At 48.3% G+C, this 21,324-nt stretch overlaps 2 protein-coding genes across 3 annotated transcripts in view; both read left to right on the top strand.

Moving 5' to 3' along the window:
* Positions 1-1,911: 1,911 nt before the first annotated feature.
* Hoxd8 (homeobox D8) lies at positions 1,912-4,330 on the top strand. Of its 2 annotated transcripts, none has more exons than XM_004660313.3 (2): positions 1,912-2,539; positions 2,939-4,330. In XM_004660313.3, exons 1-2 carry the CDS (start codon positions 1,912-1,914, stop codon positions 3,229-3,231), a joined length of 921 nt encoding a protein of 306 aa, XP_004660370.3. In that variant the 3' UTR covers positions 3,232-4,330. The 2 variants fall into 2 exon arrangements, with proteins under 2 accessions (XP_004660370.3, XP_045002706.1); XM_045146771.1 differs by having other exon boundaries at positions 2,936-4,330.
* A 4,246-nt stretch (positions 4,331-8,576) lies between these two features.
* Hoxd3 (homeobox D3) overlaps positions 8,577-21,324 on the top strand; it is a 36,226-nt gene continuing 23,478 nt past the window's right edge. Inside the window, exon 1 of the mRNA XM_045146765.1 lies at positions 8,577-8,668. The gene's annotated coding sequence lies outside the window, so the exon portion shown is untranslated. The remainder of the gene's footprint in view (positions 8,669-21,324) is intronic.

Below are 21,324 nucleotides of genomic sequence, written 5' to 3'. Positions count from 1 at the left end.
AAGGAAAAGATGGAAGTGTGCTTGGTGCTTGTGGAGCTCCGAAACCTTTGCGGCTTCGCCCGCGCGCGACCTTCCCAGATGACTCCCGGCTGCTCGTCTTCCTCCTCGCTCACCAATTAGGCCGAGTCTTGTCTTTCTTTCCTTTCGGGGAAAATTAGCTACAACTTGAAGCCGAGGCCTGCACCCCTTCTCAGCAGTTATTTCACCGGCTTGGCGAATGAAATGAAATCGTTAGCAGAGGACGGGGTCCGGCCCCAGCTGCCCGGAACCGGCGCGATCCGAGTGGAGTGCCTGCCCCCCGCGCTGCACCCGGGGCCACGGCCCGCCCGGTGCGCACCGGGGAGCCCCGCGTCCGGCTGGCGGCGGGCCGGGGAGGGGGCCACCTCCCCAGTGTGTGCGCTCCTTCCCACCCAGGAACATTGTGTCGCCTTGCACGCACTCCCTCAGCAATGCTAATGTCCCCGTCCCACATTCTAGAGCCTCCCCCGCCTAGCTCTTAATACTGACGTCTATCAAGGGTGAAATGATGGAAACTATATTCATGGGCATGATTTCCATTAAATATCAATTAACTTGGGAGCCTCAGCCAGGCATGCAGTGCGTCAAGGGTAAATGTACATCTCATTTCCACAAGACCCGCTCTGCTGGAAAAACAGGACTTTTTGATTCACTTTGATAACAGCTAGGTTTTTTTTTGGAGGTGGGGGGTGGGAAAGACCAGACTTGGTGGCCTTTCATAAAACCATTTTGACAGACCTGAACAAATGTTAAGTCTGGTCTCAAGTCCGTCCAAATGCTCTGGTGGGTCCCGGTTTAGGGAAAAAAAAAAAAAAAAAAAAAGACACGGCCAATCTCTCCTGGGTAATTCCAGGAGCGGAGTCATCGCCCCACAGCCTCCTGGAAGTGACCTCCCTGCTCCCCCCAAGTCTAAGGTTCTGCCGTACCCCCCTCCTTCTCCTTTTCCTCCTCCTCCTCTCCGCGGGGCCAAGGCTCCCATTCCCCGGGACATGGAGAGCCCTTGGCAGTGCGGCTTTATGGGGGGGGGGGGCTCCCTTTAAGGCCGGCGGAGGCATCCGCGGGCGGGTGGGCGTGAGGCGTCCGGTCGGCCGCCGGGGCCGCGTCTCCGCCGCGTGGATCCCTCCGCGCGGTTATCTCGTCCCCCATCTCCCTCGGTGTCCTCGCAGTGGCGGGGTGCGAAAATGCGTCGCCGGCGCGCACCGGGGCAGCAGCCTCGGCGGCGGCGGCGACAGCGACCGCGACGACGACAGCGGTGGGAGGGGTCCGCGGGGGGGCTGGGGTGAGAGGTGGCCACGGGGCACGGGGTGGTGGCTTTTAGTTTCTCGTCTCCCTCCCTCCCGCGCGCGGGCTGCTCTTTTTCTTTTTTCTTTTTAAATAAACTCCAGTCTAAGAGTATCCCCGTGGGCCGGGCGCACTTTTTTTAAAAAAAAATTTTGTCCCCCCCCCCCATTTTTTTTTTCTTTTTTTTCTTTTCTTGTCCCGGTGCATTAGGGCCGCGTGGTGCCCGAGAGGAGGAAACGGGGAGGCAGCGGGGCAGGTCACCCCGGGGCGTCGGCGATTATTCTTGGTATCGCGGGCCGAGCCGGCGCGAGCCGGGACAGGCCGGGAGGGCGAGGCCCCGGCGACCCCCGCGGGAGAGAGGCGGCGCCAGGCCCACACGGCGGCGGCGGCGGCGGCGGCGGCGGCCATGAGAGTCCGGGGTGCCGAGCGCCCGGGCGGCCCGGCCTGAGGCGACGCGTGCGTGACTGGCTGGCTGACGGACGGACGGACGGGCGTCCGCGGCGACGCAGCCCGGCGGCCCCAGCGCGCGGCACGAGCGGCCGCCCCAGAGGCCCCCGCGGCAGTGCGGCCGAGCGGTGGCGCGCTGCCTGGGCTGCTGCCGCGGCCGCCCCGATGAGTTCGTACTTCGTGAACCCGCTGTATTCCAAGTACAAGGCGGTGGCCGCGGCGGCGGCAGCGGCGGCGGCGGCGGGCGAGGCCATCAATCCCACTTACTACGACTGTCATTTCGCGCCCGAGGTCAGCGGTCGCCACGCTGCCGCTGCCGCCGCCGCCGCCGCCGCCGCAGCGGCCGCCGCCCGGCAGCTCTATGGCAACAGCGCCGCCGGCTTCCCGCACGCGCACCCGCAGGCGCACGCGCACCCGCACTCGTCGCCTGGGTGCGGCGGTGCGGGCGGTGGGGGTGGTCCGGGCCCAGGCCACGGTCCCGGCCCCGGTCAGGACTACTTCCATCCCGGCGGAGGCAGCCCGGCAGCTGCTTACCAGGCCGTCCCACCTCCGCCGCCGCCGCCGCCGCATCCTCCGCCTCCCCCCTGCGGCGGGATTGCCTGTCACGGGGAGCCCGCGAAGTTTTACGGATACGATAACTTACACAGACAGCCGATTTTTACGACCCAGCAAGAGGCCGAGCTGGTACAATATCCTGACTGTAAATCGTCCAGTGGTAATATTGGCGAGGACCCAGACCACTTAAATCAGAGCTCGTCTCCTTCGCAAATGTTCCCCTGGATGAGACCACAAGGTTGGGATGCCTTTTTCTTTTGCTTTTTTTTTTTTCTTTTCTTTTCTTTTTTTTTAAGAGGGAGCGATCTACTTTCATCTCACGTTCTAGCTTTAAAACTCCCCTATACTCTCCCCCTCCTTTTCTTTTTCGTATAGCCACGGTGGCTCTTACAGACTAATTCAGATTAAAAAAAAAAAAGTACAATCCACGTAAAGATGATGGGGGACAAAGTAATTGTGAAGACCATGTTTCTGCTTCTGTTGCCTGCATACTCTGCATATATGCCAGGTCTAAAGAGCACCCATAGTTCACCCTGTAAACCCGGTCCAGAAACCGACAGCAACATGCAGAGACAACAATCACATTTTTTTCAAACCCTCATATCCCTCCCTCTTTTTTGTTTGTTTTCATCAGCAGCTCCTGGTAGACGAAGAGGAAGACAAACCTATAGTCGCTTCCAAACTCTAGAGCTGGAAAAAGAATTCCTTTTTAACCCTTATCTGACCAGGAAGAGGAGAATCGAGGTTTCCCATGCCCTGGCACTCACGGAGAGACAGGTAAAAATCTGGTTCCAGAACAGGAGAATGAAATGGAAAAAAGAGAACAACAAGGACAAATTTCCCGTTTCCCGGCAGGAGGCAAAGGACGGGGAAACCAAGAAAGAAGTCCAAGAGATGGAGGAAGACGCGGCTGAAGGCCCAGCAAATTAACTTCTACCTTTAAATGTTACCGCAGACTATTAAAACTAATCTTCAGCATATGCTGGTGGACACAATCTTTTTCTTTTTTTGGAAAGGACCTTACCTGTGTTTCAAGCTACCTTAATGCCACTGCTCTTGAGGTTTCTGCGCTTTGAGAGGGATTTGGGTGTTTAAAAGTTTCTAGTATCGCATAGAAGCAGTCCTTGGGCTGTCCTATAAAAGGGTAATTTGATACTGACCTTGTAGCTATATTTTTATAATGGTAGTTTTTAATGTCTGAGCTGTTGATTTGCCTCAACAACGTAAACTTCCTAATGATTAGCTCTAAATAATTGAATATAAAATGCTTTATTAATCAAATAAGTGCACTTGGACATTTAAATCTTTATGTGAGTAAATTAAAAAGAATATTAATTTTTTAAATATGCTTGCAGAATATTTACTTTATTATTTGATTAAACTATTATTTATGTTTTTTTTCTTTTGTAATGATGTTTTGAGTGCCTTTGTTTTACTCCTAAAAAAAAAGGCTTCTTTGAGCATTTTATAAATGTTGTATGTCAGGGGAAAGTCTGGGCCAAATACTCGGAAAGCACAAGTTTGTGAAGAGTATAATGTGGAGGCTAGGCTCTGAGGCTTCCTTAAACTTTGGGAAAATGTTGCCCCAGTGGTAAGAGTTTCAGGATAATGTCAAAATTGACATTTAATCATGTGTCTATAGTCCATGAAAATTATGGTAACTAAGTAATCTAGAGAATTAATACTTGAAAACCCCATTACAATTTTTTCACTGACTTTTCATTTTGGCAAGTTGCCTTGCTTTCGTTTTGAACCTCGATTGTAATCGTAATCGCTAGGTCTTTAGAGCCCGCTGCCACTGTGATTTTGCTTTTTCAAGTAGTGCCATATTTATTTGTATTCTCTTTGCACTGTTCGCATGTTCCTTTTAAGCCAGCTTACTGTGTGCATCTCAGATGTCCCTTGGTACGTCTGTCCTCTGCTGTTCTTTAGGAAAGCTATGGCCTCGCCTATTTGAAATAAGCCCTGAGTGTAAATAAGCACACCAGGACATAGCTAGCTCCTTAATAAAGAAGTGAACCCCTTTCAAGAGCTGATGTCTTTTGAGCGCCACCGCAAATGTCTCCTTTCTTAAGTCACAACAATAGCCAACGTGGGCACACGCACATGGGAAGACAGTGACTTGCTCAGCCTTCTACTTGAAAACTGGATGGGGATATTATGCATTTTAAGTTTAATTTTTAAAATATGCAAGGGTTGGGCCTCATTACAGAAAGGGCTGGCTATGCTACCCATGCTTTGTCTCACTCTAAGTAATCCTGGTAAGATACTGTGAAAGCTTTGAACTTCACAGAAGACTCAGTTGTAGGCCTAGTGCAGATCACCCAGAGACGGTATGCTACATCGCTACTTAATTCCACTGATTCTGCGCTGAGGCTAGGGTTTGGCATCTATTATTAACAAGATATCCATTTCTCATTTGGAGCTGCTCCTGCAGCTGCCATGGTCGGGGGAGGCAAATGAGAACTACGAAGAAAAGTGACATTTCCCCCAAAATGAAAACACCGCAGGGTAGACACTGAATGTTCTGCTTTTTCTAGTTACATCTCCTTGTAAAGAGGCACGTGTGTATTTCCACAGTGGTTTGTATTGCACAGGTAAGAAAAGAGGAAAAGACTCCTTAGTCTGGCCAGTTTCACTCCCAGTTGGTTGTAAGCTACTTGCCTGCTGTATTGCAGACTGGAGAAAGGTTGGTATGGGCTGGGTCAGATGCAAAGCACCACCTGGCTTTCCACCCAGGGAAGAGGCTATGGCTGGGACATTGTTAGCCTAAGCCAGGAAAGACAATTTAAGTCTCTGGTGGCTGAGGCTTAAACATTTGGATAGACAGCTGCAAATGCACATGCTGGATTTGGGGAACATTTTGCTGTGTGCTGTATGTGACTCGGCTGTTGGTCAGAACAAAGCAAGGATGTCTAAGGCTGAGGGCATAACTGGGGAACAGTGTTAAGGAATAAACTGCTCAGGCTGGTGTTGGCTCAACTCCAGTTGCCTTTGACTGACTTGAGGGACTGTCCTGGAAAACTTGCTATCTCTACTCCAGAGCATGGCCCAAAGACCACTCAGTGGTAGAGCTACGGATTTGGGCAAAATTCTATCAAGTGAAGGATCTATTGCATTGGTGGGTGTGGAAATCAGGAAAGCAAAGTAGGTAAAAATGTCACCTTTTTAGCATTCCATATTGCTCTGGAAATACTTTTGGGCCCCTCTCACCTCATCCCCCAAACCATGGCAAAATCACAGCTCATGTACAGAAGATGTTGGCAATAACTGGTGTTTTGAGATTATGAATTTGTTCATATACAGAAATGATCTGGTTATAAATGTAGATTATATATATATATATATTATATATATATATATATAATATATATATTATATATATATATATATCTGTATTTCCCTTTGCATCTGGGAAAGAGCAGAGTTTTCTCTTAAGACCCAGAGGAATTATACAACACACACATTACACCACTTACTCCACTGTCTCTCTTACAATGGCTAGCCATCCCCACCCCCATCATGGTGACTTGGGCTGTGACGAGTGCACAAAATGCCTTTCTAATTGGCCCAGATCTGTAAACGCTGAAGCAATGCGGCAACAGGCATTTTTTGCTGCAGAAATTTGCATAAACCTTTAGAGAACACTTGCAAACCCAGGTGGAGCTTTTATGCTCTGAACGGGGGCATTTGGCTTAGAAAGATACAAAGATTGTTTAGAGAAAAATCCGGACCCTTTATGTTAACATTGATTGAAAGCTCAGCCTTCAGTGTGACCAAGACTGTCTCCAAGGATCAGAAACACAAAAGATGGTGTAGGTGTCAATTGTTTCTGGAGAAAAGTCATTTCAAGGTTACCAATTTGTAAGGCCTATACCACGTTGCTCACTTCTGCACTGCAGAAAAAATAATAATAAACCATGTAAATATGGCTACTTTCTTGTACAGTGTCTTTCTGTTCCTCCTTTCCCAGGCTGAAAAGGAAGGTGGTCAATTCTTGGTTTATTTGGGCAGAAGAGGATAAAAGGGCAACTGGAATTAGTTCTCAATTTTAGAAATGAATAATGGCTTTACTCATTTCCTTGTATATAGACTAATGTAAAATATTCTGGACTTGGGAAGGACCAACAACTTGTCAAATTGCTTGTGCAATGAAAAGTACTGCTTTATTTAGTGCATATAACTTCACATCCAAGCTTGTGTGGCTCCCCACTTCTTTGGCATTTGAAGACTCGTTAGACATCTAGAGGTAGACAGGTGGATAAGAAAATATTTTAATGGCTTGATAATGGACATTGACTCCAGCAAAACTAGGGCCCTCTGGCTTTTGCTAAAAATAGTATTACTTTTGCTGACAGATGGTGACAGAAATCCTTTAATAAAAATTATCCAAGGTCATTGGAACTTTCTCACGGGATACAAATGCCTTGCCCCAAAGGATACTGTGTCATTTCCTGCTTAAATAAGTCCACATTCCTGTTGCTACTTACTGGCAGTGAACTTGCACAAAAGTAACTAATACAAATACTCATAAAACATTTTGCTAGAGTGGACCATGAAAGGACTGGACCAGGTAGTGCTGGTGACCTCTTTCAGGCAGGTAGTGAAATCTGGCTGGCCATGCTCAAGAGGGGAATGCTGGAGACCAGCCAAGGACACTTTCTGGTGGTGGTCACCAGAGAGGTTGCTACTGGCACTGCAAAGAGATGCAATACCTATCTTTTCTTCTTTTTTCTTTCTTTCTTTCTTTTTTTTTTTTTTCGAGGTAGGGTTTCACACTAGCTCAGGCTGACCTGGAATTCACTATGTAGTCTCAGGGTGACCTCGAACTCAAAATGATCCTCCGATCTCTGCCTCCTGAGTGCTGAGATTAAAGGCGTGCGCCACCACACCCAGCTGCAATCCCTATCTTTGAGGAGAAAAAATAATTTTTAGGCTGCTTGTGGGGAGTCACTCTTCATGAACAAATGGAGTCCCTCTCCTTTTCAGAACTGCACTGAACACACTTCTCAAAGGACAAACATGGGGGAGGAGGTGGCAAGAGGACGGAGAACTAGAATTAAATTTCATAAAATCCAGGGACTTGAAAGAGCATCCAAAAAGATTACTTCACCTCTAACTTCAACTGTCCAAGAGGAAGTTTTTGTAGTGACAAAGGCTAAGATCAAGCCGCGGTGTTCGAAATATTTTGGAGAGATAGACAAGCATTTAAAACCATTCCAGGCCTTTGGGCTGCGTGGTGGATTTCCTATCTCAGAAATCGCCAAGAAATGGGAGGGGCCCCAATTTGTGAAGGATCCCAGTGCGAAAAGGAAAATACACTTCGTTGTGCGGCAGAGCCCAGGTTTTTCTGGGCAAGACCATTGGGGTTGGCTTGCGGGGGGAATGAGAGGGTAAAAACAAAAAGTGCTTAGCTGCCCTTCTGGACAAGCAGTTTTGTGAGGGAGGGGAGGAAAGAAGTCCAGTACCAACGCCCGGGGAGACGTGAGCTGGAGGGGGGAGGCGCCCTGAGGGTGACATCCCCGAGCCTGGGCACCGCCTGCACTCATTTTCCTCCCACATGGCGGCCAATGGCACAGAGGTTTTGAGCCAAACAAAACAAAATCCCAAGTAATTCCTAGAAAAAGAGGGAGAGATCAGAAGTCAAGAATAAAGGAAAGGAGAAGAGAGATGGGAGTATGGAATTAGAAAAGAGAGAGAGAGAGAGGAAAGCAGAGGAGAGAGAGAGAGAGAGAGAGAGAGAGAGAGATTGAGGATGAAAACATGGCGCTTGCGAGCTGTATGTGCAAAATCCGCAAGGAATTGCAGTAAATTCCTTTTTGTTTGAAGAAAATTTACAACTTGGTAATAGACCTTTTTATGACCTATTTGCGGTCGTCATTGGCTGCGGCTGGTCATGTGCAGGCGCCGCTCGCCTTCACGGCCTTTTTCCTGATTTCCCAGGCGAATTTGCCCCCGCATTCTGCTTTCCTCGAGCCTCACCCCCTCTTTTTTCTAACCTTTGTCTCTGCAGAGGTGGGCTCCAGTCTCCGGCTGCGGGATGGCGGGGTCCGCAGCGGCCTCGGCTCCCGCCCGGCGCCGCTCCGGATCCGACCCCACGCCGCTGGCCGGAGCAGGAGCCCAAGCCGGTGGGGAGCCCGGCGGGGGAGCCCGCGAGGAGACCGGGCGCCGATCCCTCCGCCGGGGTTCACGCCTCCAACCCGGAGCCGCGGGCCTGCTCCGGGAGACGGCAGGCAGGCAGCCAGCCGCGCGGTTCCGACCCACTTCCAGGTCCACCACGAGCCAGAACCCGCAGCCCCGAGAGCGCGCAGCCCCGCCGCGCCCTATGGACGGATCACGACCCGCTGCGAGGCCGCCCGCTGCTCCGGTAAGAGCCGCCCCGCCCCGCCCCGCGCCCTGAGCTCCGGGAGCCCATCGCACCCCGGCGATCCGTGAGCTCCGGCCACACGCGACCCGCAATTCCCAGGAGCCTGGGGAGTCGCTCTTGGCGCGACCCGGCTTCCCGATCGGTTCATCCCCAGCCTGTCTTTGGGGGTGGGGGTGGGAGTTGTGATGGGGTCTTGCTGAGCTCGAGTGGAAAAGCGAAGCAACATTTCCTCCAGAGATTGCCAGAGTTGAGTGCACAAGGTTCCTGGACCCCTCGGCTTGGCTAGGCGTGGGGGTCAACAAAGTCATCCTGTAGTCTAGAACCTCGTGTGGCTGTGGTTTGTCTCCACGCAGAGCTCCTACCCCAGAGGCTAACAGGTGTCTGCTAAGGGTCAGGGCTTGGGTGGGGGGAGGAGTGGATTCTGTGCACCCAGGATGTGCTGGGGTCTTGGATGTAGGCGGTGGTGAGTGATGCTAATTTCTACTGGGTTTTTTTCTTTTTTTGGTTTATTGGGCCTTGTGTATGACATAAAATTTTATTTAAAAATGTTTCTGTAGTTCTTATAAGAATTTTGTAATGATTCAAGATAGGCTCCTCCCACTTCAGACCATCTATCAGGTGAATTTGGGTTCTTTTATGTCGCAAAAATGAATGCTTGCTTGGGGAAGTAATATCTGAAAATCTGGTGCTGGTCTTGGGGTAAGCCCAAAAGATATTTCAGAAATGTGAGGCATTTCTAAGTTCAAACATCGCGTGTGTTCCTCATTTGTCAGAGAAAGAAAGGGTAGTAGATCTTTTGCTTTCTAAATACATTGGGACATTTTCCCCTTACCAGTGAATGTCACATAGCGCCCCTCTGGTTCAAGACTGCCCAACCAAAACACTATACATGAATAAAGAAAAAGAAAAAAAAAAACTTTTGCAGAACAAAATGTTGGGGCTTTCCCCGCAGGTTTTTGAATGTCATTCAAAGATGCAGTTTCCAATTCGGATTCCTTTATTCCTTCGCTAGCACGCGGAAATATTCAGACCTCTGGACACTGCCGCACTGCGCATGAACTGCTCTGTGCATGCATGGTGTGGGGCGCCCTCCCCAAGGCCCCTAGTGGCTCGCCCTTGCTATTTGCCCAGATATTCCAGTGGAACAGTGTTGTCTGTAAAAGCATTCTTAAACAATAAGTGGTGTATTTGAAGAAAGGTATTTTTAGTATCTAATACGGACTTACTGGTTTCAAAATGGAGGACTGATTTGTCGCCAGTTGCTATCTGTGGAATTGTCCTGGCTTAGTAACTCTGATTATTCACAAAGAAACTCTGAGCGGAATATATATATATTCAATTTGGAATGTTTGTATTTTGTAACCGTACTCTGCTTCTGTATAATGACATTGAAATTATTCTTTTATGTCTGTAGAAAGCACATCCTTTTGAAAGCAGGCCCCTTGACAGGGTTCCTAGGCTCCAAAGCTTGCCTGGCGGGGTGTGGGAGTGGACCTGGGGCTCAGATTGGCCAAATTGAAGCACAGTTTCGCTGTTTCCCTGGGTTTGGAGGTTAAGAACCTGGTCTGGCTACAGGTCACATTACACAGCAGAAGGTGATGGCTTGGCCAGAAACAGACGACTGCTGGGATCTTTGTAAGCCCGTGGTAGCATTAAACGCTTATTGGAAAGGAATGGTCGATTGCATCTAGAGTACTAGACAATCTGCAAATCACACTTGACCTCGGGCCATTTAATCCATGAGCAAAGTAGCTAAGACTGTTGCCACTGCTGGAACTCTTCTCACTGTTTACCCCAAAACAACAAAAATGAACGAAATAAAATGCTTATATCCTAAGAGCTCAGAGGTGGGCAGGTTAACTTCAAGTGTCCTTGCTTCAAACCTTTGTTCATTTATAGATTAGGGAGCCAATAGAATGCCCTGGCCTTGTCTACTGGTGAGTTTAAAAGCTGGGATCTCTGGGAGGACCATGAAAAAAAAAAATAGCTATTACAAATGTGGCCAAGAACCAGGGATAAAAACCAAGCGTGTTTTCCAATCATATCTCTACAAATAACTACATTTTGCCAGAATTCTGTTTTCTGAGACTGAGAGGCAGGGGAAATTGGAACAAAGACAGTATTTCACTCTGGGCTGGCAGGCAGCTGTTAGAGGTATTTACGGCCTTGTCGCAGTGCGGCGACTAGTCAGGATATGCGGAGGCACCGGAAGCCGGGCAGAAGCTACTAAGATCTTAGAATTCAGATTTAATTTTTTTTCCGTAAATGATGAAAATAGATACCGTTGTTTTTATTAAAGTGAAGCGTGCCCTCGACTTGATATTTTTGCAGAATGTCGGGGAGATGGTACTCTCCGAAAGATGGTTTTCCCCACTTGATGGACAATTCAGAGAACGCATGCCCTAGATGTGAAAATTCTGATCCAAATGACAATGCTGTGAGTGTTCATTGGCAGCATGGAGATTTGGTTGTTTCGGTGAAACTGGACTTGCGCACCAGCAGGATCAGTTGAGGTGTTAATACAGGTTTTCCTGAAAAACAAAAATACATTTCCTGCCCGTTCAGATGGGGGCTTCTAAGTCCCTCTGCAGCTAGGAGCGGGAGGAATAGCACAGTCAGCAGCACAAAGCTCAGAGCCTCCGCAATGCCGAGCGAGGAGGTCCAGCGCATGTGCAGTGAAACAGCTCAGCCCAGAGATTGGACTAGCACAGCATGGATGGGGGAGGGGGCGAGATCTCTAGGACCAGATCTCTATTATTCCTCCCTCAGGATTTGCTACTCATCTTGCTTTTATTCCAGCCTTCCATCTAAACATAGCCACTAACTCTTCCCTTGACTACGTTGTTTTCAATTATATAGATTTACCAGCCCGCCCCAATTTAAGCGTGCTTTTTAGAAACAGGTTGCAAATATGAGCTGGTAGTCAAAGAAAACAGAACCTTCTTTCCAGGTGTACACACACACACACACACACACACAGGGATTGTTATTTTTTTTTTTTACCCCCAGTCTGTTGTGTCTGCTCTGAGTAAAGGCCTTTCTTTCTTCCTGGCGCCTGTTCAAACCGCCAAACTTCAGGCCAATCTTTCAGGCCTACCATTCCCGGATCTTGTGGTGCCAGCGAAGCACGTTCTAGCACTCTCGGTGGTGGGGCGGGGGAGACAAAGGCTCCACGGAGAGCAGTCAAATCAATAAATAATTGGACAAACGAGGGATTCCCCCCCACCCCTGGACTCACCTAACTGCTGAGGGATGCGCCCTTCTGGGGTATAAGTTTGTTGTTTGTTCTGGGAGAGGGGTGGTGAGAGGCACCCTTAAGCATACCCACCTCCAATTCCTTCCAGCCGCCCCAAGAGACGTGATAGAACTAACCTCAGACGCAGAGAGACCTCTACCTGCTGGAGCGAGCCCCAGTCTCGGGTTTGGGGCTGGAGGTCTTCCTGTTCTGCTGTCTGGTGCCTTGTCCAGGAGGAGGCGCTGTAGGACAAGCGTCTCGCTGGCTGTGGCGCTGCTGCAAGATGCCCCCGGCGGGAGGGGAAGGCGAGGACACCGAGCCACGCCTCCTTCTTCCCCTCCTCCCACCCCGGCGCGCGCAGGGCTTTGAGCCTTGCGCTCGGGTGGGTGGCGCCGCACCCCACCCTCAGGGCTCATTTCTCCGGCTGGCAGCGGGGCCAACTCAGAGACCGCGGAAGCCTGAAGGCTGATTCCGGGGTGGAAGGCCACCTCATTTCCTCCAGCTTCCCAGAGGGGGCGTGATTTGTGCACTCTGGGCTCTTAGGAGCTGGCATCCAGGATCCTGTGGTGAGGCCAGTTGCTTCCAAACCACAGAGTCTCAACCACACCCCCTCACCCGCAGTTGGGCCTCTGTTCCTTTGCCATTTTCCCTGTCCAAAAGCCCTGGTGCCCAGAATGGGCAGCTCGGGAAAGCAGAGCATGCAGGGCCTCCTCCAGCAACGGGAGGGACGCCATCCTTGGGACTCCTTTCTGACGTTCTGGAAATCCAGGCAAGGCCCATGAGGCACTCTACAGCTTGAGAACCACGCAGATGTTCATGATTACTGTCCTCCACACCGCCCATGCACCCTTCTCCCACCACTGCTCACTTCAGGCCGGTGGTGTGCTCTGACGACGTTTCTTGCAGCATAGGTGACACCAACGTCAACAACTACCTCTGACCCAACACCACTAATTATCTGTTGTCTCCTGGCGATGGCTCCCGGCTCCTTTCCCTACTCTCAGGGAAGGTCTGCACCTAAATGTTTTGTTATAAAGGGGCTGTCTGGGTTCCCCACCCCACCCCTGACTTACCGAATCCCAGCATTCAGGTATGGGACCAAGGGTATGTACTTTGAAAAGACTTTCCCAAGGCAATTAGGATGCTTATGGTCAAGAACCACTGGTCAAGGGCCCTCTCTAGCTTTGCTCTTTGTTCTCCTGATGCCAAGTTCCTTTTCTGCCTCTTCAGTAGACATGCCCCAGAGCTTCTGGTGTTACACCCATGGCCTTTTGTTTAACGATTACTACACTATAAGCGAGTAATTGTTCCTATTTTAGTGAAGGATCCATACATCTCCTACATTGAGCTTGGAGATTTCAAAGAGATCAGGTTCTAATTCAGACTACTTTTGGTTCAAATCCAATACTCTACCACTCACATGTTGTGTTGTGACCTTAGGCAAGGAGAACAAACCCTCTAGGCCTGTTTCTTTGAAAAGTATAAATAGGAAGGGCATCATCAAAGAGGTTTTTTTTTTTTTTTTTTTTTGAGATAAGGTTTCATTGTAGCTCAGGCTGACCTGGAGTTCACCATGCAGTCTCAGGGTGGCCTTGAACTCATGGCAATTCTCCTACCTCTGCCTTCAGAGAGTGCTGGGACTAAAGGCATGTACCACCATGCCTGGCTATCAAAGATTGTTAAAAATATATATATATATTGTTTTTAAAAGACAGGGTCTCCCTTTGTAGCCTAGGCTGGCCTGGACCTCACTATGTAGCCAGGTAGTCCAGGCTGTTCTTGGACTCATGGCCATCTTCCCACTTTAGCCTCCAGAGTGTTATGATTACAAATCTGAGCCACCATTCCCAACTTGATTTTTAGTTTTATAGAACTATTGCATCTGACATTTTTTTGTTTGTTTGTTTTTCTTGTTTTTCGAGGTTGGGTCTCACTCTGGCCCAGCTGACCTGGAATTCACTATGTAGTCTCAGGGTGGCCTCGAAATTACAGTGATCCTACCTCTGCCTCCCAAGTGCTGGGATTAAAGGTGTGTGCCACCATGCTCGGCTCAGACATTATTTTAACTACTTTGAAGACACTAACTTACTAGTTAAGTACTTAAAATGGTACATTGGCAATACAAACTTAGTACATGTTCTTACTGTTATTAGCTCTGTTCTGCTCAGTAATAAGGCCTTGGTTTTTATAGCCCAAAGAGACCTGGTTTACTTGCCAAATCTTGAGCTTTGTAAAGGATACAAGAGATTTGATCTGGGCATGGTGGGGCATGCCTGTAGTCCCAGCACTCAAGAGGCTGAGGCAGGAAAATCACTGTGAGCTTAAGGCCAGCCTGGGACTACATAATGAGTTCATCCTGGACTAAATGGCAAAACCCTATCACACTAGTGTAGTAGATCTAGAGACCATTGCCACTGCTGCCATGGGCCTCCTAGGCCATGGCCTCTTGGGGCTCCTGATACCTTTAGGTATCAGTCTTTCACCCACTAGGAAAGTAATCCTAACTCCTTGATAGGAGGCCTCACATCTTCGTAGGCAAATCCTGGACTTCTCAAGAAGGTCTTTGCTGAGAGCAGGCTATGCTATCCAGATCTTACAAGCACCTTCTTCAACACACACCCCAAGTCCTCCAATCAGTCACACCTATCCAGCTGGTTGTTCTTTTATAATTGAGGGCAAGGACCACCTTCAGACTCTTGAAAAGTGAGACGAGGTGGGAAAACAAAACACCAGTGGTCAACATCAGAGGAAGGTACAGCGTCTCAGCATTGTTCAATTAATTCTATCCCTTTAATCTACTTGTGACCGTATGACTTAGGCTCCAGGGTGACAACTCAGTGCCACACTGTACTTGGGTCTGAGTGGTAATAAGGTGTGTCTTCGGACTTGTCCTTCAAAATCTCCACTGGCTCTTTCAATTCTCTGGGGATTTTTTTTTTTTTTTTTGACAAGGTCTTATTTATGTAGCCCAGGGCTGACCTCATATTCTCATTCTTCTTGTCTTAGCCTCCCAAATGCTAAGATGCTTGGCTTATGTCACTATATCTGGCTAAAATCTATCTTTTATGAAGAAATACATAAACATTACTTCAGGCTAAAAACTTACACGTTTTTGTTCCTGAAACCAAGTTCTACCTGGTTAGCTATGGCTTCTAGGAGTTTTGCTTATAGCCTTTTTTTTAAAAATTTTTATTTATTTATTTATTTGAGAGTGACAGACACAGAGAGAAAGACAGATAGAGGGAGAGAGAGAGAATGGGCGCGCCAGGGCTTCCAGCCTCTGCAAACGAACTCCAGATGCGTGCGCCCCCTTGTGCATCTGGCTAACGTGGGACCTGGGGAACCGAGCCTCGAACCGGGGTCCTTAGGCTTCACAGGCAAGCGCTTAACCGCTAAGCCATCTCTCCAGCCCTTTTTTTTTTTTTTTCATGAGGGTCTTCCATATCCCTTAGCCAAGCTACTTCTCTTGACCAAACCAGAAGTCTATGTGGGCCATACTATCTCTGAAAACACATACTCTTCTGTTATAGTGTCAGTCTGTCCACAGCATAGGGTAGCAGCATTGTAACTCCCAAACACCCACATTCCTGTGCCATAAAGCTCCAGTTCTCCCAGCACTTACATACTTCTGCCCTTCCCAGGATCCCCTTATTACCTTCAGCCCCAAGTCAGACATCCTGTCTCTAGACCTTTTTCTGAGGTAAGGGGTTCTTATCGCCCACTAAGGGCCTTTACCTCTAGGGTAACTTCCTCCTAGAGAACTCCAAACTAGACTTCTGGTGAGTGACTCTCTTGTGGAAGTGAAGGGAGAAGAGTGTTATGATAGTCTACATTTAGGTGTGTGGAATCATGTTTCTTTCCTGATTGGGACTCCCTGTTCAACCCTTCTCTGGATCTAACCCCAGCACCTGCCCTGGGCAGGCCTCTTGTGCCTTGTGTCTTTGGCCAAGGAATTCATCCAGAACCTCATCTCTATCCTTTCTGTCAATACAAACATTTAGTTTAAGAAGAGACTTCAACACCTCTTCTAGACCTCTTAAAAGCCAAGATCATAATGTTTTTCCTTAGGGTGAGCAGAGGGTTGACCACCATTAAATTTGAAATAGAGATGCTATCTTCTGGGACCCCTTTTCTCTCCTTCCTGGGATCTTCTTTGGTTTCTAGGTTGGAGAGGCCTACAAGGACTCTAGCTCATGGGCACCCACTAGGATTATCACTTGTCTGGATTGGTTCTTTCTAGCCAAATTTGGAGCAACAATACCAGAGTCCTACTTCACCCAGATACTAATTCCTTACATGTTTGAAAGAAGACTCAAGTGCTTTCCCCTTTTTGGTTATAGTGCCACCACCATTATTCAAAGCCCTTGGAGGCTTAAGTAGGACACTTGGCCTAATGTTCCCAAAGCCCTAAATCCAACCATTAGGATTTTTTTTTAAAGGAGGAAACAAGGCAAAGAAAGCCATTGGAACCCCAAACTCAGAGGCACATCTCTGGTCTTCCCACAGATGCTCAGCTTCTCTCTCCTCATTCTCTCTGTCATCCAGAAAAAAACTCAGGACATGTAGATAAGGGAAGAGAAGAGGCAATTTTAGAAAGGTCTATACTTTCTTCTTAATCACTGGGCAGCCTGAAATCAGAAAATAATTAAAGTTGTCTGCCTCAATTTATTCATTTCTTTCCTCCTTCTCCTCATTCCTAGCTATATTCCCAGCACTGTCTAAATGTACAATGTTATCTTCCTGTGTAAGCTACGATGAAGTTTGCCAGCAAGTCTCAGTCACCATCCATGCAAAACTTATCTATTCAGCCCCAGCTAGATGCCAGGCACTGTTCCACATACTGTTCTGCCTCAGGCTTATTTTCTCCTGACCTCACCTCCATAAAAAGCTCATCACAGTGGACTAGACAGTCTTATATCCTTTGGTTAATTAACCTAAAAATGAAAGTTTTTCTCAACCCCTCCAACATTTATTATTTCTTGTAGATGATTTACAAGAATTAATTTCAAAGCTGATCACCTAGTGCTAGCAGAATCAGAAACAAGTTTTGAAAAGTTATCTTTATCTATTACTTTAATAACATGCCACCAACTATAAAAATGCCCCATCACACAGAGAGAGATTGAGAGAGAGAGAGAGAGAAAGAGAGAGAGAGAGAGAGACCCTACTCTGTCCCAACAGCCTCCTCTTGTTTTCTGGCTAATCAGAGTCAAATCAGGAAATGAGTTTGGAAATGCATTTGGAAAGAGTGGAAATTAGGATGCAAAGAGATCTTTCTACAGAGAAATGTCTATTATGGATTTGATGGAATTTGATAGGAACTATTGCAACTGCATTTGATTTAGAAATCGTGTGTGTGTGTGTGTGTGTGTGTGTGTGTGTGTGGTGTTCTGTGCAAATCTACACAGCACATCCATTATTTGATCAGAATAGTCAACAAACATGTGGTTTGATGACTACTCTGTAGTGCATGGAGGGGTGAGGAGGGTTAGTTCTCTTACTTGTGCCCATTAGTTGGAGCTGTGGGCATCTTCCCTACTTCTCTACCCCTCACCTCTTCCACCTAACCCCAAATAGAGATGGCCCCATTCCCCTGTGGAGTACCCCATCCCTTTCTTGGCTTGCTCAGCAGGCTATACAGGAACCGTCATACACTCTCTCTTCCTCTTAGGCTCTCCCTGTGGTGAGGGCAGCAGTTTAGGGGGCTGTCTCCTGAAGATACCACTCCTATTTGGGCCCTCAGGGATGCATGTTGGAAGCACTGTGGGAGTGGACACATCTGACTTCCTGGGCTTAGTTTTCTTCAGAGCCTCATTTGCTTCCTCACACCCTGGCCCCTTCACACCAGGGCTGTTTTATTGTTTTATAACCTTCTTTAGAGCCTCAGTTGCCAAAGATTCCGATGGGAGCTATTCTCCACTTTCTCACTTCGCCAAACCCCAAATCTTGCTGTTTTAAGCAGTTTGGTCACTTGCAAAGGATTCTCTTTCAGATCTAAGCAAATTATAGAAACCTCTAAGCATGTGGCTATCCTCAACTTTCACCAAGCCCATCCACAACAATAGAGAGGAAGCCAAGTGTTAATTCCAGTTGCCACCCCACCCCCAAGCCCACCCTGCCTCTCCCTAACCACTCCTTCCTTATTGAAACTTGAACAAAAATCTCAATTTCTAACTTCTGTGATAAGCAAGTAAGAAGTGGCCTTTGGCTTTCCTCTTTACCACAACTAAAGCCAGAAAATGATCAAAATAAAGGAGTCAGTGGTACTCACAGCGAATGCAGCCAAAGAATCATAAGTCATGCCCACCAACCAGCCTTTTCCAAATAGCACTATCCCCCAATTTAAACAGCCTTCTCTGCAAAGATGCCATTTGAAAAGCTTGGGGTATTGATATGAATACGACCTCCCTTGCATTCTAGATATTTGGAACTCTTTAAATCGGAGGGAACAGTTGCAGTGAACCTTTATTTAGTGAATAAAAGTTTAAAGCCAAAGGTTATTTATGGTTCTGCAGAGATGGGACCTGAGTGGCTATCTATGAGCACGTGATTCCAATAAACTTTGTTTTATGGCTTGAGAGTTGACAAGCCAAAATATAATTCCCACCATAAATTAGGTTAAGAGCATACAAGTGCAGATGCTTGGTTCCTGGAGCAGCGATAGGAAAGCGAAAGGCTCCAGCCAGCGGCCGGCCCGGGATCAGAAGGAACAGTTCTACTCCCAGCTCCCCTACCCACTAGCAAAGAAAAACAGTAAGTCACTCATTACTTTTTCCATGGCAAGTCCAGAGGAGGGGGATTTCTGAGCTCTGACTTTTCTGCCTATGAAAATCCCATCCAAGTTAATGCTCATTTTAGCCCAAACCTGAATTATAAATAAGTAGAATGAGGATCCTGGTCCCCCCTTCCTTTCTGGACACTGAAAGTTAGGAATTGAGGGCTTCTCCCTCACAGGAAGAAAACTCCCCCTTGGGATAGGACAGATGCTTCAGAAGTAGAATAAAACAGTCTGGGTTGAGGAGCGCATGAGTATAGAGATGGCTTTGCCCCTGAGATTTATGAACAAATTGCTATCCTAGAAGAAAACTGGAGGGGACTTAAAAACTTGAAGCTTGACACCAGTGCTTGGGAGAGCAATGCTTTGTTAGATGATCTGTGGGTTTTCTTGCAGGAATGTTGAAAAATTGAAGTCATATCCACAGAATTAGAAAATGGTGTCACTTTAAAGCGTTGTCATCACCTTAAACCCCATTGATTTTCCCCCTCTTTGGTTAGCATTTGGGTCTTCATTTCTCCTTGGAAATAACTCTTTGTTTTGAATTGGAGAAGACGTGGAAAGGCAAGTCCCATCCATGCCTAGCCTTTCTTTGAGGAGGAGAAGGTGGGTTGGGGAAGGGGGTGTCCCTGGTTGGGGCTGAGGAATTTAAGAGCAAGTGGAAACTGGAAAGCGAGGCTGAACTGCCCTGGGGCCGAGGGGCCCTGGGGTCCAGGGACAGAAAGAACGGCCGATCCCTCCCCTGTGGACTTGCACCCACCCGGCTAATTGCGCAGAGGGAAACACAAAGGCCCATTTTCTCCTGCCTCCCGTTTCCCCACTGGGGAAAATCTGCCTCAGACAGACAGGGTCGGACCAAATACACAGTAGGGTTTTGCCCAAGGGTGCGTGGAGTGGGGAGATGTGATAGAGACGAACTCTTCCCACATTGTGGGTCTGCCTTTGGGATTGCTGTCCACAGAGAACTTAACACAGTCCCCAGGGGACAGTCACCACCCTGAAGCAGGGAGGTTTGGGATATTGGTGGGATGTCTGCCTTTGCCATTTTTGTTTCTGTATGCCATCTATTTCTGCTATACTATCCCGTAGAATTTACGTGATACCTCCCTCCCCCCGTCCGTTTTCATTGCAACAGGTCCCGGACCACAGGGGAGCGCCGCTGTAAGTACCTTCCCGTTTCTTCCGAATTTCTGAAAGGCGGTACTCTTTCTGGGACGTGGTGGCGGAGGGAGCGCCAGCCCAGCCGAGAGGAGAGGGAGGGTGGTGGTAGGTCAATCAGAATCCTTCGGCCTTCTATTCGCTTTGGGTGGCGGAGGCTCTGGGTGTTTCTAGGAAGTTTTTCTGGGGCCTAGTTCACAGTCACCTGCTTTAGGAGACGCACCCGCAGGGGCTCGACCTTGTCTCCAAAGGCCTCTTGGACCTTCCCAGACTCATACAGGTGCAGCTCTGCCCAGTACTCGCATCCGGTTAAGAGCTCTCAGCTAATTAGCAGCCCACCCTATCAAAGGAGTTGTGACGAGCTTCAATAACTGCAGAATTGACCCAATAAACACTAAAGCAACTGTGCGGTCCCTCTCCTCAGCCCAGTCCAACTTAATCCAGCCCAGTCTAACCCAAACTGCTCCAGGGGTATTGTTTTTAATTTTTAAATTGATTTATTACAAACAACAACAGCAACAACAACAACAACAAAAAACACAGACATGTAACTCTTGATGGCCTCGGTACGTTGAATGGGTCCCTTTCCAGGAAGGGCTGCAAATTCTGAGTAAGGGTGGACATTCCCCCCCTGTCTTTCACCTGGTACCATCCGTGTGGTTTCCGGGTTTGGGATACCAGCTGAACAAGAAGGAAACCTTCCTTCTCACCTTTGTTTCTCCATAACTACAGTTAAAAAATTTCTGCTCCAAGTCGATTGTAGTGGCGCACGCCTTTAATCCCAGCACTTGGGAGGCAGAGGTAGGAGGATCGCTGTGAGTTCAAGGCCATCCTGAGACTCCATAGTGAATTCCAGGTCAGCCTGGGCTAGAGTGAGACTCTACCTGGGGGGGGGGGGAGGCGAAAGTGGGAAGGGGGAGAGGAGGTGAAATCTGTTCCAGAGTCGCTGGTGTGTCAAACAAATAGAGGGATTGGGCAGGTTGGGGCCAGGCGTACTGGTTATTGGAGGTTTGAATGAAACTTCGTGAGCTTTGAAAGACATATACATGATGTCTTCAGGAGGACCTTCTCATTAAGATGTTGTTAGTTGTGGAAGACTGGAGAAAACAATGGGGGGCCTGTCCCTCAGTGCAAAACCAAAGTGATTTTATTTTAATGGAAGACATGATGTGCAGGACTGCAGGAACCAGCACCCCCACTTTATACCTTCTCATCACGGTCAGAGAGACTTGGGGCTGGGCTGAGGGCCACATTTCTTTGCCCTGACCCCAAGAGGCTAAGCTCACCGGGAGAAGTTGAGATCAGCCTAGTGTTGCAGTTCCTTCTATGAATCAGGCCCGCTCAAGTGAACCAGGCTCCAGGCTCCTGGGTTTTGTCTTCTCTTCTCCTGCCATCCTGGCTCTGGGTGCTTAACCCTGCTGAAGCAGCTTGCTTGCAACCCCACATTTGGCGCCTTGTAGCTGAACACAACACAAAAAAGCCGGAGAG

Source organism: Jaculus jaculus, chromosome 4 (assembly GCF_020740685.1).
Source record: "Jaculus jaculus isolate mJacJac1 chromosome 4, mJacJac1.mat.Y.cur, whole genome shotgun sequence".
Lineage (NCBI taxonomy): Eukaryota > Metazoa > Chordata > Mammalia > Rodentia > Dipodidae > Jaculus > Jaculus jaculus.
Note: the sequence above shows the minus strand (reverse complement) of the source record. Positions and strands in the feature narration are given on the sequence as shown.

What these genes read in the sequence shown, in the direction of transcription:
- Hoxd8 (XM_045146771.1), top strand. Translation starts at nt 1,912, where the DNA reads ATGAGTTCGTACTTCGTGAACCCGCTGTATTCCAAGTACAAGGCGGTG. An exon ending in CCCCTGGATGAGACCACAAG is followed by an intron (nt 2,540 to 2,935) that starts GTTGGGATGCCT and finishes TGTTTTCATCAG; the next exon opens with CAGCTCCTGGTAGACGAAGA.